Raw genomic sequence first — 27,278 nt, forward strand, 5'->3', positions numbered from 1 at the left:
TCTTGTCCCGCTGTGGGGAGGGGGAAACGGGGAGTCAGTGTTTAATAGGGACAGAGTTTCAATTGTATAGGATGAAAGGGCTGCCTGCCGAGAGGGGTCGTAATGGTGGTTGCTGACTGGGTGGATATATTTAACATTCCTGACCTGGGCACTGAAGATGGCTAAGAGGGTAAATGTGATGTTATACGTATTTTACCACTATGTAAAAAAAAAGGGAGAGCGAGATTGAGAGCAAGAAAGAAATCCTATTTGGATTCTGTGGCTGGCCCGAGGCTTCCAAGCCTGCGGCCTTGTCTCTCAGCGCAAAAAGGAAGGTTGTATGAGAATTCTTGCAGACATTCCCGACCCAGGAGCAATCCTGGGAGCGGTCAGGACTGTGGAAGAGCAGAAAAGTGGAGAAGTTTCTCGCTGGAGAGCGAGTGTTGTTGAACGTCCTGGCTAGTACCCGCTCCAGTCATGGGGCTCAGCTTGCTGACCCGGGTGAAGACCAGGTAAGATTCTGCCCCCACTGACCATCCAGCTGACGGTGGCCTCTTTTCTCAGCTCTGCTCTCAGCACCCTGTCTCCTGGGTTCTCTGCTGTTGACTCGATTAGGAGACTCTAAGGGGAGGGCCAGAGCCAGGCTGGTCTCTTGCAGTGTGGTGGGCCTCCCGATGAGCCCACCCAGGTGTGCTGCGTTTGGGCCAGGTTGTGGGGGGCAAGGGACTCAGTGAGTGGTCTGAGCAGCTCTGATGCCTCCTGTGTCTGGGAGCACCCGAAAACCGCCTTCTACCCCCCTTCTCTCATTAGCTCGCTAGCGGACTTTCTCTTTCTGCAGCCATCCCCCAGTTGCAAACATCTTATTTTGCAGGTGATGGGCATTTTAATTCTAAGGGAAGGGATAATGATAAAGTCATCCAAGTTCCAGCCCAGCAGGAGCAGAAGATAATCCTAGTGTTGGGGCTTTTTTTTTTTTTTTTAAAGATTTTATTTAAATATTTGACAGAGAGAGATCACAAGCAGGCAGAGAGGCAGGCAGAGAGAGAGGAGGAAACAGGCTCCCTGCTGAGCAGAGAGCCCGACTCGGGGCTCGATCCCAGTACCCTGGGATCATGACCTGAGCCGAAGGCAGTGACCTAACTCACTGAGCCACCCAGGCGCCCCTCTTGGGGCTTTTTCTAATTTTCAAGGCACGGAGCACAAAAAAATGAAGCAGCGCCCCCTTACAGAGCTTACATCCTGCTTGGTGACAGTCACCCTAAGGGATAATGTCTTCCACATCCCACACCTTGACCTGGACTCAAGGACTGGGCAGGGTGGAAGGGGGGGGCAGGCTGGAGAAACTTCCCCATCAGCCCCGTTCTGGGGGTTTGCCTTTTTGCCTCGCATGGCGTTGGAACGAATTACTCAGCACTGACTGGGGCAAACCTCCATCGGTGGCCCTCGTGGTTTCTGTGGGTCAGCCTAGGGGGCCACCCAGTCCTCAGCGGCAAGTCTGGGAGGCTGGGGCTCCAGTCCCCCCCGGGCCTGTGCATTTATGTGTCAGCATTCGGCTCCGGCCAGTGCTGGGAGCGGTTGGATTCTGTGTGGGTCGCTCTGTGTGGTCTCTGCATGCAGGCTCCCCGAGCTTCCTCCCAGCGTGGCACCTGGGCTCAGAGGACCAGCGTCCCCACGGAGGGAGCCAGGTGGAGGTTGTAGCCCTTTTATGACTTCTGCTGCTTTCTCTGGGAGAAGTCTATGGATCTGGGGACATGTGGGAAGTCAACCTCCAGGGCTCTGGGAGTGGAGCAGCTCCGGGCTGCAGGCCTGTCTGCTGCCCCACGACCTGGCGGTGCCCGTGGTTCCCTGGGGAAGCCAGCTCCCACCCAGCACAGGCTGGGCCCTCCAACCAGCCCTGCGGGGACTGCCCAGTGCCATCTGGGGCACCACCTCTGTGTATTTGTCTGTCCTCTGATCTGAGGACTCTGGTAAGGGAGGCCCTCTGGGGGGCCTCCAGGGGTTCTCAGAGGTCAGCAGCTCAGGGCTAAATCCCCAGGTTCATTCATCCACTCACCCATGAATCTCTCCAGAGTGCTTCCTTGGGGCCCAGCACAGACCGTCTTGGTAACAACAAAATAAGACAATCCTTGTCTTCTATGTTGCTTGGGGCAGCAGACAAGACTCAGGTGAGCCGGGAGAGCCCTCCACCCATGGCACCTGGACCACCTTGAAGGCCATGGAGGGGATGCCAGGAGGCCTCTCAAGGCCGCCCCCACCCTGTGCAGGGGGCTGTGAGCGAGTCGGGGTGGCCCAGACCGCTAACCTCTTTCTGGGTTGACTTTGCTCCCCTGCCACGGGCCCACACCCACTGGCTCTGAGCTCCTGGGAGAGGCAGGGAGCCACTGCCTGTGCCCGTGAGTCACGAGTGTAAAGTACGCCCAGGGCCTTGGCAGGACCATCTGTGCCAGGGTAAGGTGTCATTAGGTGAACATTGAGAAATGTTGCTTTCCCACAGCCTCTGAGATAGAAGGTAACAGCTTCCCAGTTCAGCCTTTTGTCGCTCGCAGGGGCGGGAGCTGCAGGTCCCAGGCTGCAAGGCAGTGGGGTGTGTGTGAGCGCGCGTGTGCGTGTGCACATGTGTGTATGTGTGTGTGTGCGCGCGCGTGGCCTTCCGGCAGCTGTCCCCCCCACCGCACCCACCGCACCCACCGCCTCTGGCGCGCTGCCCCCGCCCCTGCCCAGCTGAGTGCGCCCCGGCCGCTGAGCTGCCTCCCCGCTCCCCAAGCGCGAGCGCCGGGACCCCTGGCGCGCCCCGGGTTCAAAGGCCCCGCGCGGCGGCCCCAGCCCCTCCGGGGGGCGGGGAGGCGAGGGGGTGGTGCGGGCGCCAGAAAAGCCCGAGCCCACAGCGGCCCTGCGCAGGGATGGGCAGCGCGCTCTCAAGTGTGTGACCGCCGCCGCCAACTCCCGGCCGGGCCGGGGACGCAGCGAGCGAGCGCCGGCCTCGGACCCCGCAGCTGGAGGGCGAGGCCGCTGTGCGGGGCCCAGCGCCCTTTCTTGGCCGCCGGCGTTCCGTGCTCCCGGCCCGGTGCCCGATCGGGGTTCATGGAGCCGGGGCTGTGGCTCCTCTTCGGGCTCACAGTGACCTCCGCCGCAGGTAAGCGGGCGGGGCGGCGCGCCACTCCCGGCGGGAGCGCACACAAAAGGACCCTGGGATGGGGGCGCGGGGAAGGGTGCATTGTGGGGAGCAACCTCTTGCCTGGGCTCGCCACCCCTGGAGGCACCTAGGGGTGGGCTGGTGGCGGGTGGAGGCGGGGGGGGGGACAGAAACGGAGTGCCAGCTACCCCGGGGGGCTCTGGGGGTTGCAGTCCACCGTCAAGCCAGAGATGGGGCTGGCCGGGTGGACTTGGTGAATTTTTCATGAAGTTGGGAACTTTTCAAAAGAGTTTGCAAACTCTTCAGAAACTGTGCAAAAATGATTGCAAAGCTCTCAACGGGTGCAAATACCTTGCAGACTTTGCAGAAAGTGAAAATAGCTTGCAAGCATTTCACCAAGTATGCACATAACTTGCAGTCTTTTCTGAAACTGTGGACGTAGCTTTGCAAACTTTTCAGAACCATGGCAGAGTTTGGAGACTTTACAGAAAGTGCAACTAGCTTGCAATCTTTGCAGAAAGTTTCCTTGTCCCCTTCCCCCAGGTTTTTGGGAATGGTAGGTGTATGTGTGTGGGGGATTTCTGCACACTCAGGAGCTTAGGAGCCCTTCAATCTGCCTTTTGCAGGACTGGCGCCTCGCCCCCAGCCTGGGGACGCTGGCAGGAGCGGCATGCCTGGGCCCCCCACCGCAGCCAGATCTGAGGGGGACATCGAGGAGATTGTGGCCACTACTGCAGTGCAGGGTTTGATTCCCAGACGCCCTGGGCAGGAGCAGAAACAGGGTCGGTTTGGGGAGCAGGCATCCAAGGGGGGTCCTGTGCACCGCCGCGCGAGGCGCTGTACGTGCTTCACCTACAAGGACAAGGAGTGTGTCTATTACTGCCACCTGGACATCATCTGGATCAACACTCCTGAGTGAGTCAGCCCAGCCCTGGGTGGCGGGAAGTGATTGGGAGGGCTGGCCTGCATCTCTGTCCCAGAGGACCTCATCCCATCCCTGCCGGGTCAGCCTGGAGCCCACCCTCGCACAGCCTGGAGCTCTTGCTGGGGCCTCCTGCCAGCGCAGGCCTGGTCTGCCGGTCAGGGCTGTGCCTCCCATCCCCTCTGAGGGCCTGGCCTGGGAGAAACCCAATCTCAGAGTTTCGGATCCAGTGGAAGGGGGAGCCCTCCCGCCAAGAGAAATGAGCTGGCCAGAGGGATTAGACACCTGAGAAGTCCTTCTTCGATGGAGGAAAGTTATCTCCTGCCCCAGGGGATGAGTGCCCCCGCTCCAAACCCGACCCGGCCAGGCTCCAAGGAGTTTCACATTCCTTGAAAGTAGCCTGCTGTCCAGAGAGTGCAGGGGTGAGCTCGGCAGAGCCTGGTGGAACCTTCCCAGGAAGGGTGGAATTCCACGGGGCCCAAGCTCCTTTCCTCCTGGGGCTGGAGCACCGGCTGGTCCTGCCACAGGCTGACCATCGCCCACTGCCACCCACTGCCGCCTTCTCCCCCAGATGACCTCTCCTCCTCCTTTCCAGCCCCCCAGAGTTCTTACTCCTACTGTAGGACCGAGGCCAGTGCCACCGGGAGTCCTGGGGTCGGCCTTGCTGTAAAGCCAGCCTTCTTCCAAGGCCACTGGGTGGAGAGTGCTCTGCCATGGGAGGGTGTGACAGTGTCCTCCATTCACTTCCACCATCTGGGACCCTCCCTCTGCGCACCCATCACCTCAACCACCTCACTGACAGTAAAGAGGGTCTGACCTTGCTCTGGTTACCCGCCTTCTGGGCTTTGGCATACTGAGCTCTAAACTCTGGGGCTTGGACCCGATGTCTCTGCGTTCCATTCCTCAGGGTGTTCCTGGGACCTGGAGGGACTCCTGCTGGTGCCCTCCTTGGGATTCTCATGGAGGAGCTGGTGGTGCACGAGAGCCTTTTGCTGGGAAGGGCAACTTGGCTGCTGTGTTTGGAGCCACCTTGATTCAGGTCCCTTGTCTTCCTTCACCCCCAAACCTCTGAGCACACTGGGTGACAGCTTGGGTGGGCTCACTTACCCACCTTGTTTCAGGAGCACCTGCAGAGTGAGGGGCCGAGGAGGGTATCCCTGAGGGGTTGAGCAGCTTTCAAATCAGGTGACAGGATCTAAGCACATCTGGGGTAGGTCTGGAAAGTGACCCCGTGATGCCAGATTGGCAGGCAGGACTGGCTCCACGAAACCACCTTGACCCTTGCTCAGGGTCCCAGGCTCGGAAGGAGCCACACACACTCCGCTTAACACGGTCTTGAAATTCTTAACACTTGTGCACCAGACACTGCACGTTGGCATTTTATCGTGGGCTCCCCACATTATGTAGCCGGTGCAGATGGTGGAGTTCGCTCTCCGGGTTGTGTCGACTCGGGCTCCAGTAAGCACAGTCAGCCCACAGCCTCGTCTTCGCCGGAAAGAAGAAAGTGCTGTGCAGTGGGGGAGGTGCCCCTGATCGGTTTCTCTTCTCAGACAACAATCAGGGTCCCCTCTTCTCGCAGCCCCCATTCCCCGGACACTTGTCCTTTCCGATTCCTACCCTCCTGGTGTTGTGATCTGACCAGCGTATCCAGAATTCAGGGCAGTCAGCACAGGGTTGAGTCTTGCCTTTGTTCGAGTCCCAAGCTGTGGCTATGGAAGAAGAAAGGAAAGCCAACTGCATTAGGGATGGGGGCCTGGGACAGAGGAGTGAAGGACCGGAGGGAGGAGAGGGTTTGGAGATTACCTCCACTCTCTGCTTATGGTCAGGCTTCTGGCACCGGCTGGAGGACCGAGGGCTTGAAATGCACCCAAGAGGCTCCACGTACGCCCTCTGATCTGTGTGAAGCCCCCGCTCGTAATTCCAAGTTGTCTTGTGTGAAGCTGCGGACCTCTGACTTCTCCCGGGGCAGCCGACGTGCTGACGTCCCCCCGCCCCCACCGCCCCGACAGCTAGATTGACCTCTTCCCCTCTTTCCTGACCCGGATTCATTTTAAACACTAGGAAAGAAGGATTAAAGATGGTGTTGAGAGTTCTGTGTACGACAGAAATGACAGCAGCCAGACGAGCAGTGTGAAATTAGACAAGCAGAACAGTTTTCATAAGACAGATTTTTCCAGATGCTCTTTCTCTTTTCTTCCTCCCCGGCCCCACCCCATCGCTTGCCTCTCTCCTTCCCTTTCTCTCCTTCCTTCCCAAACTGGATAGATTTGTAGACAGGTCCATTTGCTATCTTTAAACATCTTGGACAAGATTGCGATGTGAGAAAATGGGCTCTAGGAGAAGGGAACGTGGGCCTCTGGAGGAATGGAAGAATGAAACGGCTGAATTGAGCGGGCGGGACAACTGTGGGGAGTGACGAGGGTTCCTGTCTGTTCCCATACCCACCTCCTGCTGCAGACCCTCCTGGTCTGTGGAAACTTCTCCAGCGTGTAATGTGCATTCAGGGTCTGCCGCTGGCTACTCCGGGAAGCGCAGGGCTCTTGAACCTCATGCCTATGTTGAGAGGCTTTACTTTGGGTGATTTTTCAGCTCTTTGTGTCTTTCTTCCTCCTGCCCATCCTTTTGTGTGACGACAGACCCCACAGCCCTACTCTACCTCGAGAGGACATTTGCAGGGTTGCGGGCAGTCCCGGGAGTGTGGTCACTCACTCTGCGTGTAAAGACCCGAAGACTGCAGGTGGGATGCAAGGTACTGCCCAGAGCCTTCGTGTATCTTAGTGCAAAGTCAGCGTCTGGCAAGGGCCTGGGAGACCAGGCGGTCCTGAAGTATCTTCTGGGTGTGAGAGCTGAGAATCTCTGGCTCCCTCACATCACAAGTCAGTGAGCCCATCTTCCAGACCTGAGGCTGCCCAGTCCTTTATGCTGGCCCCCAGTGCGTACTGGGCGTTCGGGAGTGCCGGCTGGCTCTCGGTGAGGTTGTACTGGGCGTTCGGGAGCGCTGGCTGGCTCTCAGTGAGGTCGTGCTGCTTGGAGGTTGCTCCTTGTCTCACTGAGGTTCTGGTCTGCAGAGCTTTCTCCCAGAAATGAGGCTTCTTGTTTCAGGGCGAATGGATGTTCTCCAGAGGCCCGAACAGCCCAGGAGACCCATGTGGGAGTGTGGGTTTCTTCAGGGAAGTTGCCCATGATTTCCACTGTGGCCTCCAGAAAGTCTGTGGTCCCGAATGGGAACCAAATGTATCCTGGGCCTCTGGAGGCTGCTGAGGCCACAGCTGGCCTGTGGCACTGTTTTTATGACCTCCTTTGGCCGTGTTAGGGAGCTCCCACCCCTCCCCCCGGTAAACCCCCCTCTCCAACAGAAACAAAAACAAAACTCCCAATCAGAGAAAAAACACACGCGATCTTACGGTCATGGAAAGTGTGCCAAGAGTAAGATGACAAGGGAGACGTCATGGACAAGTAGTTCACGTGCTTACACGCTTGTACACCTGGGACCATTCTCCATGAGTCCTTGAAACCAGGAGTCACGGAATTAGTTGGGGTCTCTGGAGAGACGGCACTCACAGGACGTTGTGTGTGTGCAGACACGTGAGTGTAAATACACACACATATGCACGTGCACAGTCCATGATGTTGCAGCCTCAGCCCCAAAGGCAGAATTCCTCCCTCTTCAGGTGCCACAGGTTTTTCCCACGAGAGCCTTTGACGGATTAGACAAGGCCCACCCACATCATGGAGGGTAATCTGCTTTCCTCAAAGTTCTGATTTAAATCTGAATACCATCTAAAAACATACCTTCTCGGCAACATCTAGACCGGCACTGGACCAAACATCTGGTTGGGGTGGCCCAGCTACATTGACACATAAAATTAATCCCTCCGTTCTGACCCGGCGGGAGGATGAACCCCCCCATCGAGTGACTGACGGAGCTGCAGGACACCCAGCAAGCAGCTCCTCTGTGTTCCTCCCACTCTGCTTCCGAGACCTGAGAGAACCCATCAGCTTCGAATCCCTCCAAGCCCAGAATGAGGGAGAGGCACTGAGTGCTGGGATGGGGTCCGTGTTTTCCACACAAAACTCGGAGCTGTATGAGCTGACCAGGAGGAATGCATTTCTGAAAAGAGTGATGGGGATATTTGCCGTCTCCACTGTGGTGGAAACTCCGGGGTCTACAGCCCCCGAGGCGCCAGAGCCAGGCACTGTGCTGTGTCCTGGCTGACAAGCTGAGTGGCCCGGGTGTACTGCCCCTGCTCTCAGCGTCCCCGGATGAGGCGTCAATGCCAGTCTGGCTGGGATGGTGACCTCACAAGATGACCAACCTGCCTGCCACACTGGCATCTTCAAAGTGTGCCTTTCGGACTCAGTCCAGCAAGAATGACATTTGTTTTGGGTTCTTTTCCTCCCCAAAGAACTAGAGTTAAAAAAAAAAAAACGGTAATTAAAAAAACATTGAAACTTGTATTTTAATGTATTTTGCCACAAAAAGGCAACAATACCAAAGCTTCATCTTTGCCCCTGTTTGTTCAAGAAAGTAACACTCACATTTCCAAGAAGGGGCATTCCAAATGTTAGAATGTTCCAGTGAAGTGGATGGATCCGGAAACCCTGCCTCCTGCTGATACAAGGCCAGCTGTCCCCCCGCACCATGGGATCCCCCGGCCCATAAGTCAGGACCGGGAGCCCCGTTGCCACAGATGCAGTTGCTCCAGCAGAGGGACCGAGTCTTTCTGGCCATCGTGAGACTCCGAGTGCCGTGAATGACGGTGGTGATGGTGGGCAGTGTGGACGCCAAGTGAGGACGTGTGATCTGGTGAGCACTCGGCATCGCGAAGACAGGACCATCGGGATAACTGTGCGGCCTCAGGGTGGAGTAAACCCACTGGGGCCGAGGCCCGGCCTGCTGCACCCCGTTCTGTGGCTGGAGGGCGCGGGCGAGGAGGAAGTGCTTTCCGCAGGACTGCTGAGGCCTCCTCCTGGAACCGTCCACCGGGGATTGCATCTGGATCCTGGAGAGGCACGGACCAGCTCGGCAGACGGTCTGTTAGATGCCATTAGCTTACAGCACACAGAGCTGGGGTAAAGGTGCGCCCGCCACCAACCGCTGATAAGTAGATTGATAAGGACGTCCTGGCCAAAGGTCAGTTCAGGCTTGAAGAGACTTGGTCCCGCCCTTTCTGCCCCTCCTGTTTCCTATTATCTTGCTCTCACCTTAGTAAATCATTGCAATGCTTGGGGCTCGGTGTTCTCTGTGGGACCTGGCGTAGGGCTCCCTCCAGTAGTGGGACAGTGTGGACAGCATCAGTGTGATGAACGATCAATGTGGACCCTGTTTGTAGAGGGTCTGTCTGCATTCTCATGGGCTCCCCCACGTGAACACTGAGCCTTGGGGTTTATGGACGGAGGACCCCATCCTGGGGCCTGGAGGAGACACTGGGCACACTGGTTCACACCCGCTTGTGAGAAGGACCCAGGAGAGAGGCAGCTGTTGGCCAGACGGGACATGAGTTTGGACACAGGGTTCTGACCAAAGGCGGTTTTGCTGGACTTGGTGTGAGTTTTTCTCCCCGCGCAACCATTCTGTGTCCTTCAAAATCTGGTAAATGTTTAGATCCCGGCTTTGAGGTCAGGCAGTGTGTCTCCAAAGACACCACAGCAAGACAGGGCTTTAAAAGTCGAGGGCCTTGAGGCTAAATTTCAGTTTGTTGGAGAGGTCGGCGCACCCCAGGTGACCCCACTGTAGGGGTCACAGGGACCAAGAGCCCCTTCTGTGTCCCGGGGTGGGTGTGAGGAGGCCGGGGGTGTGCAGGAGTGGAGACGAGGGGGGCCTAAATGCAGCCGGTCCCCACAACGAGAGAGAGTGACTTGAGGCGAGGGGCGGTTTGCTTTGTAGCAAGGAAGCTTGGAACGAAGGGCTTGACCCGGTGTGACCCCAGGGGGAAAATTTGGGTTTCTGCTAGATGAAAGGGACCTCACAGCTGGGAACTTGGCCTTAAATCTGAAGGCAGGTGAAAGGCTCTGACATCGCTGGTGTGGTTTATTCCTGCAAGAATTTAAAACAAAGGAAGCTGGGAGCAAGCAGCGCTTTCCTCCAGGAGGCCCCGCGGCTGTGTTGGAGCCTGGCCTGCTCTCTGCTCCGGTGCCTCAGCCGGTGGGACCCCCAGCACCTCCACGCACCTTTCATACCTCCCAGCGCCCCGCAAAAGCACTGCTCGGCCTCCAGCATGGGGAGGCGACCTGCTCTCATTCTGCATCATGTTTCCGATGATGAAATAGTTCCTTCAACTGGGACACACACACACACTTCCCCTTACTTGGACAGGAGCCCGTCTTACCGTGAAGGGAGAGCTGCTTGTCTGGGGCACGTCGGAACTCCCGCGTCACTGGGAAGTGTTGCTCCAGTGGACTGACAGACAGCAGGATGGGGTATCCGCTGCCCTCCTCAGCTGTGCCACCTGGGAGCCTGGGGGAGCCCAGAGGTTTTGGAGAATACTGAAGCCCAGGAGGCACAGACCTCTTCTCTGGTGGTCTGCTCGGGACGGCTCAAGAGACAGTAACCTTGGAACAGGGCAGCCAGGGAGCTCCGTGCCTTGGCCCAGGAACTAAAAAAATTGAAACCGAATCATTTCAGGAGTCCACGAGGGGCACGGAGGCCAACCTGACAATGGCACAAGTGGCCCCGGGTGGGGGCAGCCCCACCTATGACTCGGGGAGCATAACAGCTCTGCCAAAAGTCAGAAGCAGGCCAGCGAGAAAGCAGAGAGGTGTGTGTGTCTTTCTCGGACTGTTTTCCTTGGGTTTCTTTGTAGGGTCGAGGCTGGGGTGAGGCCCGGTAAACACATTGCCCCAGGTCCGGTCTTCAGGGATTTGCCCAAGAGTCCGTAGTCAAGATAAATGAATATTAATGCAATATTATTTTAGTGCAATTTTTCTTTAATTTAAAGCAGAAAATTCATCATCAGCAAAACGTCAACATTAGTAATAAAGGCGGGGTCCCACACCGTGCGTGTCTGCCCTGTCTCCCTCACCTTGCCCGGGTCCCAGCATCGGGTTCTTGTGTGGGGCTAAAGCCCGTATCGACGGGGACTCAGCTATTCTTAGTTTGAGGTGAGTTATCAGTCCATCAGGGCTATCGCAAGGACAGGACCCAAGGACGCCAACAGCTAGGTTTGGAAGAGAAGGAGTCTTTGTTCGAGTCGTGCTAGTGAGCGCGTCTTTGTTCGGTAGCATTTGGTGAAGGCTCCGAACGGTTAGCACGACTGTCTTCTCTTACTGCAGATTATCTCAAGGATGTAGGATGGTGTCTGTATTTTCTTTTTTTTAATCCCTCGGCAAATTCTCCCCATCTTTAAAAAAAGTACCTGCTCCTTACTTATGGTCACTCTTTCCACGGCTGGGAACTATTTTGAGCCGCGTCTGTCTGCAGCTTTGCATAAACTTCTAATGAGGCCGAGCCAGACAGACGTGGGATTGCCTACATTCGACCTGAAATCCATTAGGGTCAAGGTGGGGGGAGCTGGGGAGAGAAATTCCAGCCTTACTCCCTCCCGTGCGCATGCGGGGGCTGCGTCAGATGCAGGGGAAACCAGCTAATCTGTGGGATTCTACGGACGGTTTCATTCCCCACATAGTGTTGGAGCCTGTTCCCCCAACTTCTTGTTTGAGCCGTAACTCAGTGATCGCAGACCACCCCACAAATGCGGAGCACTTTTTTCTGTTCCCCTTTCTTGGACCCCTCATGCCTCCGAATCTCCTTGAGTGGGCGTGGGCCCGTTTGGGAGGGATGCGCCTGTGTTCTAGAGGGAGCTGGCGCCCGCGAGAAAGTCTGTGGCTTGGGTGTTATTTTGAAGCTTGTTTATATGGTGATAGGACACAGCAGTCTAGGCGGAAGTGTTACGAGTACAGGTGGTGATCCCCGGTGCCTTGGCCTGGGGGGCGGGGACCCCGCCTTTCACTGCGGTTTTATTGTCAGAGTGAAGGGTTGTGCCTGCCCCAGCAGCCTGCGGTTTGGAGACCTGGGGACGCGGGGCTTTGAGAATCCCTAGGTGGAATATGGAGCTGGACAGACCGTTTCCAAGACCCAGCCAGCCTTTTCCTTCCCCAGGCCTGAGGGTAGGTGCTCCCTGGGGACTCTCACTGAGCTAGTCTTCCATTTGGACCAGAAACCTGGGTCCGTCTCGTGAAGCTTGTCTCCCCTCCAAGGACTCAGCCACCTGTGCAACCTGGTTTCTCTCTCATGCCCTGGGGGTGGCCGCCAGGAGCTCCTCGTTCTTCCCCCTCCGTCTCAAGACATCTTCTCTCCAGGAAAACCCCTCTGAGATGGGCCAGCTGAGGGCAACAGTAGAAGTCCAAGACAGCAGTACATATGGGAGATGGGGTGTGGACCAGAAGTAATGGCTAACTCAGACCTCACTCCTTCCTTCCCTCATTCATACGACACACAGTTACTGCTGAAATTCCGAGGCTTTCCTGAGCACCCCTATGTCAGCTGCCCTTGGGGTCCTGGCTTCTGCTTGGAAAGGTCCAATGTTGCTGACCCCGGGGCACGAGAAGCAAGCCACACTCACTGTACAGATGCAGAATCGACCCTCATTCTTGGCTCTGATTGGTGGGGCTCAGGGCTCAAACACACTCGCAATATGCCTTTGATTACTGTCATTTTCCCAAACAGCCAAGTCCTGGATAAATCCAAACTTTAAACAATTTTTTTCCCTTTGGTGGGGGAGAGCCCCCCCCCCCCAAATTAACCACCAACACACAGCCCATTGCTCACTTTCACGTTTCCAAATACCGTAGGATCATTGGCTATTTTGGGGGGCTGCGGGAAGGGCACTTTTCACATGGCTGGGTGGTGGGGTGAGCAGTCTCTGCCTTGGGGTCTTCCAACTTTAAGACGCATGGATTTTATGCAGTAGAAGCAAAGCTGCAAATTCCCAGTTCACTTTACATTGTTTGTGAGTGTAAGGTTTGCGGAGTTGGCCTTAGAACTGGAGAGTGTGTGTGTATTTTCTGCTTGTATAACAAGGTCGCTGAGGAGCTGTATTTCCTGGCCTGTTTTCTTTCCTGGAGGCTGTAAGGGCCCCCTGTGGGTTGTCTGGCGCGAGGCCTGGCTCGCAGCAGACTTGCACAAGCATTTGAGGAGTGGACAAGGAATAGTTCACGGGAGGGTACGACTTCTGAGCTGGTGAGCCGGTCTGGGGCTGGGCTCTGAGCATCTTCAGACGGAGGAGAGTGTGTGGGATGCTAGTGTGTGGGATGCGAGTGCGTGGGATGTGAGGGCGTGGGATGCGAGGGCGTGGGATGCTCGTTTTCACCTGCCCAAAGGACAGGATGACCCAAAGCAAACATTTCACAGGGGCACACTTGGGAAGGAAGGACTCCAGCTGGCTTCTTTTGCTGAGTTTTGCCTTGATTCTGAACCCCCCCTTTTGTGTTTTGTTGCAATGAAGAAAATCTCCACTCATCTCCAGCAGCTGGAGACGCTCTGGGTCTTGCTATTAAATCCAAGAGGTTACGGTCACTTTGGTCTCAGGAAAGTGAGTTCCGGAGCAGCTAGACATCACTGGTCACAAACCACAGAAGACATCATCTAGCTCACATGGTATCAGACACGTTTATAGGCAGGACGTGGACTGAGAGGAAGAAGCCGTCCCAGCAGCTGGAGAGGAGCCGAGACTGGGGGCCCTGGGGCCCAGACGGACGGGGATGGGGCAGGGTGGGGCACCGGGCAAAGAGCAGCTCCGAGTATTTCTGGATGTTGAGTTGCCTTGCTCAGGCGTCTTGGGAGAGACGGGGTCTCACTTGCCCAACTGGGGTCACTGGTGAGTCCTCAGACAGGATCGGTGCGGCACATGGACGGAGGGAAGGATCATTCCCCAAGGGAAAGGCAGCACTTAGATTCCTGGAGACAAAAATGACCAACATTGGCCTCAGGCTCTAGAGAATTCTATTGGTCTTGGGCACTAGAAAAATCTGGGCTTTCAAGTCCTTGGAGAGGGGTGCTCCCCTCCCTGAGCTGGTGCCGCTGGCCTCCTGGCCTTTGTGCTTAGCAGGTGCACCGGCTGTCTGTGGAAGTGAGCCGTGTGGTGACACACACGCCCTGTGGGGAGTGACCCCTCCTGTCCTAGTGGTCAGAGCAGAGCTCTCGTCTTTCCCATTCAGGGGACAAAGGCTGGGAGTGAAGGTGAGCCACACTTTCTTCCTCGCCCAAGAGGCTGTTTCTCCGCTCGGGAGAGCAGGTCAGTGATGCCTGCCACAGAAGGAATTTAATAAAGTCTGAAACAGAGCCGTCACTGGAAAGTGTGCAGGGCTTGAGAGGTTGTTTGTCAGGGGAGTGGTCGCAGGTATCGATGGCCGCTGGTGCTTGTCTGCCTGCGAGACGGTCCTTTCTGTCCCCTTCTGCTATAGGGTCGGTCCGCACTGAGAGGGGCAGGGGCTGGGGCAAAGGGGAGTGCTCATGCCGCATCTGTGACGTCCGCGCTCCCTCCAGACCATCGAGCGGGGCTGGTGTGAGCATAGCCCCCACTTACTCTGGAGAAGCTGCAAGTTGGGATGTTTGTGTGCAATTTTCAAATTAAACAACAACAACAACTCTCTGTTGATTGGGTGAAACCCATAAAATGCAAATTTGCTCACCCCTATAGTAGCTTAAAATTGAGTGTGTGGAGGCCCACCTGTCTTGTTCCTGGGCGTTCCCCCAGAGTCTGGTCCAGTACCTGCGCATCGAAAAGCACTGGGCAGGGTCTTGTAGTGTGCCTCTCATTAAGGGGCGCGGCGGCGGGGGTGGGGGGGCGCGGTGGTAAAAACTGAGTTTTCAATGAAAGTTTGCTAAACTTTCTGGGGAAACGAGCATTTGACCGGTGAGTCTCCTTCGGCTGCTTCTGGCCGGCCTTGGTGGACGTCTGCATCTCTCCTTTAAACTTCAGGTATAGAAGCCAGTTCCCTGGTCAGAAAGATGGAGGTAATTAATTCATTTATGAACAGGCAACACTGAACTTAAAAAAACAAAATCTTAAAAAAAAAAAGCCAACTTTCCTTATTGAAAAACTAGTTGCAGAGAGAAATTGAGTGCTGCCGGTGTGATATGCAGATGAAGAAAGAATGCGGGGGTCTGGAAGTTTCGCATTTAATAACATTTATATATGACATTTGGGGAAAGCGGTAAATAAGGAACACTGTGATAAATAAGACTGTGGCATTGCCGTCTCTGATCAATAATGAATGTACGTAGGTTGAGAGACGATTTATTACACAGACACACAACGCTAGACGCCGCGTATGTAGGTATCTGGAAGGCTGTATTGTTTTGTCCAAGAGCATTTGCATTGATCTTCTCATCTGCTTCTCTCTTCTGTGGAGCTCTGTGTTGTAGCTGGAACATGAACAGACGTGAGAGCTGCCTACTTTTTACCAAGAATCACGTTCTCCAAGCCTTGCTGTTCAACAGTAGCTACACCAACTGGCCAGAGAGCATGCTAGTCCCGGGCTCTCCACGGATTTGACGTCATTTTCATTGTTCCACTGTTAGGTCACTTCCAGTTCTCATTAAAACAGGAGAAAGGGCACCAAGATAAACCAAGTGCAAGTGCTTCTTAGGGGGGCTGTGCAGCTAGAGCAGCCTGGGGGAAGCGCGGCAGAGAACGGCCTTGCTCTGACTCCTTTCTTGGTCATGCGTCTGAAATGCAGGCCGCTGGCCAGTGGATGGCGCTTTCCTGCCCGACGACATCCCTTGAATTCCCAGACCAATTACTCAACAATGAGAGCTATCACTAATTTACTGCTAGCCCCTCCCTAACTGTTTAGAGGCAGTCTGTCGTAGATCGGGACGCTGTCCAGAGGGGGAGTGATCATCCTGTAAAGGGCTTTACAGCCCAACAATGGAGTCACCGGCTCACCTTTCTCCATGCACCTTGCCCATACCTGTGTGCATTGGCTTCTAATGTTTCCTTTACCTGATTTCACAGCCCAGAGTTATACGAACTCTGTCTCCCCATCACACTTAGAAGAGTGCCGGAGACACACACATGCGTGCGTATGTGTGGGATGCTTGGCACGTGTTCGGGATTCTTTATAATGCACTTCGTGGTGCTTGAACGTCTCAGGTTGGAAAAAATCTAGTCTTACAGTCCAGATTATCTCACAATTACTACCCATTCCTCAGTCAGCAGCCTTCATTTGCTCAGTCTTGCGCGGGGTCCACGGCAGGTACAAAAGATGAAGACCAGCCTTCTGCTCTTGAGGAGGGGTGACCCACAGTGACTTCCAGACAGTGGAGTCCCCCGCCCTGGGCCCCGTGTGTTCGAGGGCTGCCTCTAATCCTCCTCTGGCCATGTCTCCCACTCTGTGGGACTCAGAGTATACCCCTTCTAGACCGAGTCTCCGGTGTCCGGGATGCTGGAGTCCTTTACCCAAATGTCCCTGAGCCCACTCCCAGGGCCTGTGCAGGTAGGCGTCTTCCAGAATCTGACACCAAGGAACAGAACAGGGCTCCAGACAGATCCCAAAGTCCACAGGGTGGCCAAGGGGTGGTTGAGGTCCCCTTGGTGTCGGATAGAGTGGGACAGAAGACAGAGTGCTCAGCCTCCTTGGGCAGCCACGTTCCAACACCGAACTCCGTGGAGCCCCAGGAGTCTAAATTCACACCCAGACTTCCAAGGTGTTTGGAAGCCATATTTGTTCAGGTAGGCGGCTGGAACTGTCTTATTTAAGAGGTTATTTAAAACCTTTGAACTGTTGACCCATGGGTGGTGGGCCTCATTGGACTGGAGCCCTGTTAGAGGTAGGCTCTTCCATAGTCTGAGCCACCTCTAAACCCTCCAGCTGCTGGCTTCCATCCTCGCCCACCCCCTCCAGAGGCCAGTCCCCCAAAAGAAAGCACGCTTGGCCCCCAGCGCTTGGAGCGGGGGTTCTCAGCCTGCCTGTGGGGAAGGGGGGGCTCTGTAAACACTCTGAAAATTGCAAGGGCTCATTTGCATATGAGCTCTTTGCATTTGATTGCTGAGAAAGCCTTTGCATTTCTCTATTAACAAATAGCTCGTTGCCTCATTTCCTTACTTAAAGCACTCTGGAGTGTTTTCACTGAAGTGGCTCTGCACATGCACAATCAGCTGATAGCAATTTCAAAATTGCAGGTCTTGCTGTTGATGGAAAAATGGGAGCGTGGTTATTCCTGTGTGTAATCTTCACCACGAAAACGGGGACTGGGTTTAATGTCGACACTTTGAGATCTGATGTGGCCCTGTTAGTGGAAAAATACACTTTTAGCCAAATCCTGGCTCACAGCAGGGTCTGTATTTGGGCTGCCCCTCTGCCACCCACCCCCCAGCTCTGCTCCTGAGAAGAAATGGGGTTTTAGCGCAGGTTCAGCTCAGACCGGGACTGCACCCTGCTTGGTTTCTCCATTTTGGGGGCACAGACTGCTCAACTCCGGGTCTTCCTCGAGGCGGGAGGAACCCTCCTTCTACTATTCAGGAAGGAACCCAGCACAAGGCAGAACACGAGAAAGGAAACGGGGTGGCAGCGCCCTTCACTCTGGCCTCCAACCCAGCAGGGGGAAGTTGGTTCAGAGCATGGGTCACAATCACAGAGGGTTGCCACCGACCCCCGTCAGCCCCCAGTCCCCCGAAATGCTCCATGGTGTGTGTTTCCAATTAAAGTAAATCCAATTTGATTTTATTTTGAAAACGCAGAGAGGATGTCAGAACCCCCTTTGAGGCACATGATTGGTGATGCCCCAGGGGCGTCACAGAAACCAAGGTGGTTCCTCTTGGAAAACCTGGCCCTGCTGGAACAGTAACTTGGCCACAGAAGTTTCCTCTGGTAATTAGCAATTTGTCCCCCAGTCCTGTTCAATAGTGCTAATAAATTAAGCATATGCTTTTAACTTTTCCCACCACACTGCCTCCTGGCAGTCTTCTTCCTTCTCTGAGTGATGTTCTGGACGAGCACGAACGTAAGAAACAGACAAATGTTAATTGTCCCAGATGACACCATCACCCGCCTCCCAGCTCCGACCGTAAATGAGACTGGTAAACAGCTCCAGACTTAAAGACTTTTTTTTTTTTAAGATTTATTTATTCATTTATTTGACAGACCGAGACCACAAGTAGGCAGAGAGGCCGGCAGAGACAGAGGAGGAAGCAGGCCCCCCGCCGAGCAGAGAGCCTGATGCGGGGCTCGATCCCAGGACCCTGAGATCATGATCCGAGCCGAAGGCGGAGGCTTTAATCCACTGAGCCACCCAGGCGCCCCCAGACTTAAAGACTTTTTAAATAAGCCTTTTCCCAAGGCCAGTTCTGGCTTGGCTGTCTTCAGGGTGCCGGGGGGCCCTCCTGATGTGTGCATCTTGAGGACACGGCGTAGGGCCAGGGTGTGCCTGGAATTACATTTGCTTATTCAGGTTAGTGCGGAGAGCGCAGGGACGTGTGCACAGAAGACACTGGGCATCAGGTCTGCAGAGCACGGCCGGCTGGCCTTGGGCTCGGGGCTGCGCAGGCCTCTTACTAGAAGGGAGGACGCGCTCTGGCCTGCCTGTGTTTCCACCACAGTGTCCTTGTGCCGGGCCGGGCATAGGAAGACAACCCGTAAGTGCCCTCCAAGGGCTCGCGACTGGGGGCACACTGGAAGTGTGAGACAGTGGACCCTGAGGAGTGCCGACCTTGCCTCCCCCAGGGCGCCCCACCTCCCTGTCCCCTGGACCCCAGGGCCCTTGTGGAGGGCTTGGGGAAAACGGAGGTAAAGATTGCCTGCAGAGTCTTCCTAATTCCCCCAGGGTGGGGAAGTCTGTGGACACCAGATCAGAGGTGTGGCTGTGCCCCATCACTCTGGCCATGTCCACGGTCTCCCAGCGGCAGCCAGCCCCACGAGGACTCCCCCCTGAGTGGGGAGGCCTGGTGTGCGTGTCCACGCAGGGCCTGACGCTGCTCTGTCCTTTGCAGACGGACCGTGCCCTATGGACTGTCCAACTACAGAGGAAGCTTCCGGGGAAGGAGGTCCACAGGGCCATTCCCGCAGAGCCCGCAGCCCTCTGAGTGGACCCCACGCTGCTCTTGTGTGCAGAGCCAGGACAGCGCCTGTTTGCACTTCTGCGCCCGCACCCTGGCTGTCAGCAGGTATGACGCCCCTGTCACACTCATCCGCGCAGATCTGGAGTCCTGGGCAAGTGAGATGAGGCCAGAAGAGTCTGCTGCATGGGCGTGGGGTGTGATGCAGTGTGGGGGTGGGGCGGGGCGTGCGGGCGGGGCCTGGGAGGGCGTGGCTGTGCCCTGGCTGGGGTGGTCAGGAGCATGACCTTGGCTCCAGAGGTGGGTCTAGCCCTCTTGGTCCCTTTCAGAACAGAGCCTGCAGGGTGGCCACAGCAGTGTCTGGTCTCCAGACACACTTCTGGACTGCCCAGCACTTTGCCAAAATCTGTGTAAGTCGCCAACATTTAAAGATTGAAGAATTACCCACCCCTGCCAAATGTGTATCTTTAGCTTCTTCTAAACAGCAGATGGGACCATCTGGCCCCACGGGGCCCCACCTCCCCTCCTGGCCCCTAGAGGCTGGAACTGCGTGGGAGCCACTCCCATCCGGGGGGACGTGCTTCCCGCATCCGCCTGCGTCGCCCCTCACCTTACTTTGGGGACCTCAGGAGCCCATGAGTTTGAGACCCTGTAGCCAACTCTGACAGCTAAGAAGTCTGTGAATCTGTGCGGACCTGAGTAGATGAGCAGACCCCAGGTTTGACCCTGGGTGGCATTCGCTCAAGTGGGCGGGTGCCATTGTGGTCAGGGACCCCGGATTCTCTGTCCGAAGCCCCAGTGCCAACCTCATTTTCTTTGGCTTCGTAACATCCGGTGAATAACTGAGGAGCGAGTTGACTGTGGTCGGGTAGGAGTCTGCCCGCTGTGCGCTCAACCGTGGGACACCGCGCCCGAGATGCCATCCCTGGGGAGTGCGCTAATGTCCCGCTGCCGGGGAAGAGGAAGTCCTAATTTGCACCGAGAAACCAGCCGCATGGAAATGCGGGTCGATTCATTAAAACCAGCTCTCTCCCCACAGGAACTCAAGGACGGCAACAAATCCTGACAAAGAAGAGCCAGTCAGCGGTGCCAACGGAGGCCTGCGTCCGAGGAGGTGAAACTGCTTTCTGAGGCGTCACACCCTTGGGGACAAGGAGGGTGTGAGGGTGGCATGTGGTCGTGAGGACAGCCGGTGGGAGCCCCAGCACGCCCGGGGTGCAGCATCCACAGGGGACAGGGCCTTCGGTACATTATCTCTGGGGACAGAGCAGGCTGGAGCTGTGGACCATCCCTGTCACTGCCCGGCCCCTGGGCAGCCACTTTCTCTCACAGAATTGACCCCTTGCATCCCTTGCAGCTTCGGAGCCGCGACAGCTGGCTCTGGACCTCACTGGGCCTGGCCCAAACACAGCTAGCTGGCCTGCTGCTCGGACACAACCCCCCCGACCCCAACACCCCCCGCTCATTTACCTGGGCCCAGGTGTCGCCTTTTCCAGAGGCAACATGTGGTCATTACCAAAAAAAAAAAAAAAAAAAAAAAAAATCATTTCTTCTCTGCAGCAGCTTGGCTTGGCAGTAAGGCCCCGTGTCCCCACATTGGTTTTTTGTTTTTTGTTTTTTAATCTGCTTGTCTTTTGGGTCTGAGAGATTCTGAGGGTCTCTTGCAGCCAGACTGGGTTTATTTGTCATTCTATCAATCAGGAATTGTTATTAATGGCTCCCACACATCTGCAATGGGACGGTAATTTATGTCCATAATCATAGCCTGGAGGTGGCTTGGGTTCCTACAGGGACTGATCAAGGGAAGATTAAACCGTGCTCCGTATACAGGAGGCTTTCCAAATTAGTGCCAGAGGCTTCTAGGCATCCAGGGAGACCCTTCGGCACCCGAAACACAAACGGAGAGGAAGGGGCGGGCGAGGCGGCAGAGAGAGGCCCCAGGAGAGCGCGAGCCGGGCCCTAGCTGGTCCCAGCCTTGCCTTTTCTGTCTTTTTCCTTTTTTGCTCTTCTCGCCCCACACTCATACTCCTCTCGGCAAGGGCGGGATGTGATTAAAACCATCCGTCCTTTGCATCATTTATTCATCTGCTCATGCATTCATTCAGCAAAGAGAATCGTGCACCTGTGATGCACTGGGCACTGTTCTAGAAGTCAGGGACAGCAGGGAGTGAGGCAAAGGGTCTGGCCCTGTGGAACTTAAATAGTGGGGAAGCGGGCAGCAAACAGATACGGTCTCCCTCCTTATCCGTGGGGCTACGTTCCCAGGCCCTCCGTGGACACCTGGAACCACGACCACCACCGAGCCTCATCTGTACTGTGCTTTTTCCTCTGCGTACACACCTCTGGGAAAGCGTGGTTTATAAATTAGGCACAGGAGAGAGTGACAACAATAACCCACCCTAGACTAGAAGCAGCAAAACAGTCTGCTGTAATAAAGGTTATGTGAATGTGGTCTCCCTGTCTCAAAACATTTTGGTCTGTACTCGGCCTCGTTGCGAGGAGGGGATGACAAGATGCTGTGTGGAGAGGAGAGTGAGCTGGACACGCAGGCCTGTGATGCAGCGCGAGGCTACTGGGGACCCTCTGAGAGTGTCAGAAGCAGGGACATCTGCTTCTGGGCCGTGGCTGACAGCGGGTGACTGAAACCATGGCTAAGAGGGGACCACTGTACATGAAATAACAGAGTGAGATGTACGAGGGACAACAGGAAGGCCGATCGGGATAGGAAGTGCTGGGGCTGGTTGTAGTTTGGGATCCGGTGGACAGCGTGGTCTCCCTGAGCAGGTGACACTGGCTTAGAGACCTGCAGGAAGTCAAGGGGTGAGCCAGGGGGATGAGGAAGGGGAAGAGATTTCAGCCAGGGACAACAGTAAGTGCAAAGGTCCTGTGGTAGGAATGTGCCTGGTACGTTCAAGGAAGGCGAGAGAGCCGTGCACGGAGAAAGTATGAGGTTGCTTTAGCTGTTGCTCTGTTACTGCTCTGTTGATGGTCCAGAAGGTGAGGAGGGTAGCACAGGTGCGTCTCCATGGGGCCGGAAAGGTGGTTCTTCCCGGTCTTTGCAATTCATGTAAAGCTCCTGTAGGAAGATTTACTCAGGAAGTAACATCTTTTCTTATAAGCCATGGTCCCTACTTGCCTGCAAGACTCAAGTTAGTAATTTCCAGATTCACATTCTCAGAGTGGAAGCTTGCCACTATCCCGAGCTTGTGATAATCGGAGACGTGACCAGGCTGTGGGGCAGCCCCTGGCGGCCACGTCTGCTAGTGTGGTTGGTTCACACCTTCCTGGGCAGATGGCAGGCTCTGAAATTGCCCAGAAGCACTGGCGAGAAGGTTCAGCAAAGCAGGCAACGGGGCTAGAGAGAGCGCGGGGGGAAGTCGCCTTGTACAGGCAGTGGGAACTCTGCTGCACCACTTGCCTTTCTCTCTTTCACCTCTTTCTCCAGGATAGGCTGAAGTCAAGGACGGACAAAGTGAGCGGGCCTTAGGCCTCCAGCATCAAATGCTTCCCCGGGCAGGGCTCCTCGTTCGGACTGTGGCTCTGCGGTTTTAGGAGCCCCCGCCAAAGCAGGCCCCGTTTCAGGGGCCCTCGGTCCCTGCTTCTGCCCGCTTCACATTCCCACCTCTTGGAGGTCAAGGAAGGCATTTTGCCCCCCGGGAGAAGAACCCACCCAGAGGGTCCTCACTTAACAATACCGCCCTACCCCAAGAATGCCCCCATCCAAAGGACCCGGTTTCTCTAATGGGTAAAATGATCCCAGATGTGCCCCAGAGCCTGACGCCCGCGGCTCGGGTTTCATGCAGGAAATTGTTTTTGGAGCGGTAGAGCACGTTGGAAAGCCACTTGCTGGCTTTCGCCTTCTCCTGGAGGACAAGTGGGCTCCAAGCTGGCTTTGCACACGTGAACACGTATCCCCTTGTACCCGACGCAGCGGGTGGCGGGAGGGTGCAGCATTCACGTCCTGGCGGGGGGCGGCCCCCCAGCGGGAGCCAGGAGCGCGCTGGGCGTCGATTCTGGGTGCGGGTCGTAGCTCTGCGGAGTTGAGGACTGTGAAGCTGATCGGATGCGGACAGAGATCTTCAGCTGCGCGAGGTGCCCTCCGGAAAGAATAGATCTTAAAAAAAAGAAAGAAAAAAGAACAATGTTTGTGATGTTTGCGACCTGCAAAGGAGTCCATGAGTATCTGTGGGCTTTGAGCCCCGGGCGGGTGGCTGAGCGTCTGCTCTTGGTCGGGCTCTGACTTTCTGTGCCTTTTGCGGGTCGTCAGACAGGGCACGGCGGGCCCCTTCCAGGGGAGCCACAGTAAAGGCAGCCAGCTGCAGCTCAGGGCGATTTGGGAGAATATTTGCTTTCATGAATACATGTGGATCTTTGGGGAATGGCTTCAAAGTAAGTCACAAATGCAAACCCTTTGTAAATTATGTAAATTCCTATTTATCTATATAATTGGCAAGCACTGGGTCATGCCCAGCAGCTCACCCTCCGCTCCAGCTGTGCTTTTGGCCAGCCCAGGATTACTGGATCTTACAGAGGGACGTGGGGCGATGTCACCAACAGGGACGGCCCCTCCCTCCGCCCCTCTGCCCCCAAGCCCCAGCCCCCGTCAGCAGAGAGAGGAGAACCTCCATCTGAGGCACGCCCAGGTCACCCTGCAGGGAAATTCAAGGTGGTGGGGGACTGAGCCGTGGCCTTGACCAAATGTTGAGTTCTCCATGAGTATTTCCTAAGTTATTATAGGTATAAAAGTGAGTATCCGCCGTGAGGAAACAGAAGGGACTGGTTTGCCAGCAGGGGTGTGTAACGTAGAGAAGCAATTATTTATTTCGAGACCGTTCCTTACTTCAATTCCTTTACGTGGAAAAAAGTTAAAAGTAACTGTTAAAAGTAAAGCCACTATATAGAGAGAAAGATTTTAAATTGTGTTCTGAATCCAAACTCCTAGTCCTTAGAGCTTGAATCACATTTTTAAAACGCATGTGAACTGTTTGGCTCTGTGGCAAGATGGTATCTTGGAGAGAAATTCATTCGTTGTGCTAACACTCAGAAAATACTGTCAAATGCATAATAAAAAAATCTTGAAGTTTTCTCTGATTTGTGGGTTTTTCTCACTGGTGTTCTATGCATGGTTACACATCGACTTTTCATGGACCTCCGGAGAGCTCGGAGGGAGTTACAGTCCAGGAAGTAGAATCCATCCAAAGTCAATTATGGAGGGAGGCGAGCATGGGGCTGCTTGAATTTTAAGGAAGGAGTGGGATTTGGGGACCATCTGAGCAAGATAAACAATTCAAGGCAGTCGGGAAGAGGGAAGTTTGGGGAGAGGATTGGCTCCTTTCCCTGGCGCTGTCCCCTTCACCTTGGTAGAGCCCCCGAGTGGCCACAGCAGGGCTGGGGCAGGAGTCCGGGGACAGGGCAGTCACGGCCAGCAACCAGCGGCTGACCCGAGCGGTCCTTTATATGGCCGTTTTCTTTTGCTCTGCTGCGTACAGTTCTCGAGACGAGCAGCCAGAAGCGACCACATTCTGTTTGATCTCCTCCCTCCCTTGCAGTCGCTTTAAGCCTTGAGGACAGCAAGGGCGTCTCTCTGGGTTGGAAGAGTCAGAACAGGCTTAGGTTTCTTCATTTTCTTCCCCCTCCCCTTCCTCTCTCCAACCTCCTTTCTCTTTCTCTCTTTTGCCTCGAGGATTGGAGACTACCCTGGGCCAGGAAGTGGCCGGAAGCTCACCAGAGAGCAAAGGGAAACCAGGGATTCTTTTTTTTTTTTTTTTTTAAAGATTTTATTTATTTATTTGACAGACAGAGATCACAAGTAGGCAGAGAGGCAGGCAGAGAGAGAGAGAGAGGAGGAAGCAGGCTCCCCGCTGAGCAGAGCGCCCAATGCGGGGCTCGATCCCAGGACTCTGAGATCATGACCTGAGCCGAAGGCAGAGGCTTTAACCCACTGAGCCACCCAGGTGCCCCGAAACCCGGGATTCTGAGTGGGCTTGATCACACCCGGTCTGAGAAAACCCAAGAGCCTCTCATTTTAGTGAAACTCATTTAGGGAATTGTGGCCTGGATGCACTGGGAGTCCCGACGGGAATTTTCTCCTGCAGGATGTGAGGTCGTGTGGCAGTGGCTGCCAGGGCCCAGGGGAGGCACGACCGGGCGCCCACGGAGATGCCGCAGACCCAGGGTGGGGGAGGAAGGGTAGGGGAGTCCACGGGGCAGGGAGCAGGAGCCACTGCGGGATGGGCGGGGCCCAGGGCGGAAAGCAGATGCGGGGCTCCTGGTTCAAACGCATCAGAATTTCGGGATGGGGACAGCAGAGCACCTGGCCAGGTGAGGGCATCCCTGCCAGGCTGGGGGCCCTGAAGTCCAGCGGGAGGGCCAGTGATCTGGAAAGCTGGCTTTGCCTCTGAATCACCAAGGGGCCTAGCCTTAAGCCGGGCCTCAGTTTCCTCGTTTATAAAACGGGCATGATAAATACCGGCCTGCCTACCTCCTTGCTTTACCCAGAGATCCAACCGAAAGGAAAAATCTATGTAAAAAAATGTTTTTAATCCTGAACTCACAGCAGACATGAGGCCCCGTCTCCACGTGTTCCAGGTTTCTTCGAACTAGTCATTAGCTCCTGTTTTGACTCAAATTTTCTCACGGAAGCACATCTTTGAAGTTAGACTATTTCTCAAAGTAATAGAATTTGATTTATAGACATTGTCAGGATAGTTGATTCCCCACTACCCCAGAAGACACATATTCTCTAAATCCCCAAATTCTTTTATAGGAATTCTTAAGTCTCCCAAAGCTCAAGCAAATCAGTTACCTGTTATTCAGGCCATTATGAACCCACTTGGGTCCTTCAGTCATCGGGTATGTGATTTCTTCTTTCTCTCCTGGCAGGAATGCTCAGAGCCGTTGCCATCTGAGCAGTATTTAGCGTGGGGAAGTTGACGAATTAGTCACCGTCAGGGGCCAGGAGGAATGAATGCAAACAGGCTTCCGCCAGGTGTGTGTCATTAATCCTTCCAGCCTTCCAGAATGACGTACTGCGTACCTGGCAACAGGTGAAGGGATGAATGGAAGAGGCAGAGGTGTTGGGGCCCGGCCTGCCACAGAAGGCACCCGGGGGATGTTTATAACGCGGCCTGAAGAGGAGGGCTGTCGGTCCGGGCTGGGGGTGGATGGAGGACTTCCTAGAGGAGGTGAGCGAGGGTGAGCCAAGCCAAGCCCTGGGGGGAAGGGCACCCCAGCTGAGCAGAGGCTTAGAGAAGCCCAGGGGCCAGGGTGGGGGCCTCAGGGAAGGCCAAGGAGCTGTGGCTTTCAGTGGGTCAGACTCCGGGGTGGGGGGGCGCAGACGCAGGCGGGAAGGGAGAGCAGTGAGGGGTGACGACCACGTTCACGACACAAACAGCTGGAGCCAGCTCTGCCCCTGAGCCCCCCCATCATTTCCGCACGCCTGAAACGGGCCGGGTCCACCAGCTCCCTGTCTGCAAGCTCTGAGCGTCCGAGGGGAAGACAGTTGTCCGTGGGCCGATGGGCTTTTGTCTTGGTTTTAGACACAGCCCTGGCCTGTGACTCCTGACACGAGTCCCAGAAAAGAGGGGGCTGCTAGTCTGCTGGGGCGGGAAGGGGACGTTTTCCGTGTGCCACGTATTGGGTCTGGCCCGTGCCCAGTGGGGTTCGTGGGGTTCGGGCCGAAGGAGCAAACGCGCAGATCCCCACGGGGCCCAGAGCGCAGGCATCTGCGGACCGGCCTGCGTGTTTTTGGCTTCGGGGGCCGCCAGCGGCGCTGCCGCGGGGACAGCAGCCACCACGGAAGGGGTGCCCGCGCGCCAGGAAACCTCGGGGGGCGGAAACCCGCAGTGGGCTGGATTCCCCGGAGCCTGCCCCGGGCCAGCCCCGGAACTGACGGCTCTGGAGTCGTGAATTTTCTGTGTCCTCGTCCGTCTGAAGACAGCTCTGTGTCGGTGCGCGTGGGTGCTCGCTTGGGCAGGGGAGCAGTTTAGGCGGACAGCTGTGTCCCCCCCACTGTTCGGGGATGTCGTTCTCCCCTGAGGTCAGTACCACTGCCTAGACGTTTCCCTGAGACCCTGGCTGTCCTGCGGCAGCAGGGTCCTCCGGTCTCTGTGGTGCCGTCAGGACTTTCTCTCCATCCTTGGTGTCTTGCGGTTCCGGTAACACATGTCTGGGTGGGGATCTCTGTTCCTCCGGCTTAGACCAGTTAGCCCTCCGCGGCAGGGCCTCCCGCCCGAGGGTCCTCCCCGCC

General features: G+C 55.7%; 1 protein-coding gene across 2 annotated transcripts; it reads left to right on the plus strand.

Annotated features, from left to right (window-relative positions):
• Window positions 1-2,498: 2,498 nt before the first annotated feature.
• Window positions 2,499-25,186, plus strand: EDN3 (endothelin 3). 2 transcript variants are annotated; one of them, XM_047746280.1, is made up of 6 exons: window positions 2,499-3,112; window positions 3,739-4,027; window positions 18,965-19,138; window positions 20,070-20,144; window positions 24,714-24,769; window positions 24,992-25,186. In XM_047746280.1, the coding sequence occupies exons 1-6, from the start codon at window positions 2,602-2,604 to the stop codon at window positions 25,006-25,008; spliced, it is 1,122 nt and encodes a 373-aa protein (XP_047602236.1). In that variant the 5' UTR covers window positions 2,499-2,601; the 3' UTR covers window positions 25,009-25,186. The 2 variants fall into 2 exon arrangements, with proteins under 2 accessions (XP_047602236.1, XP_047602237.1); XM_047746281.1 differs by lacking the exons at window positions 24,714-24,769; window positions 24,992-25,186 and adding an exon at window positions 22,476-24,120.
• Window positions 25,187-27,278: the final 2,092 nt, after the last annotated feature.

Source organism: Lutra lutra, chromosome 9, assembly GCF_902655055.1.
Source record: "Lutra lutra chromosome 9, mLutLut1.2, whole genome shotgun sequence".
NCBI lineage: Eukaryota > Metazoa > Chordata > Mammalia > Carnivora > Mustelidae > Lutra > Lutra lutra.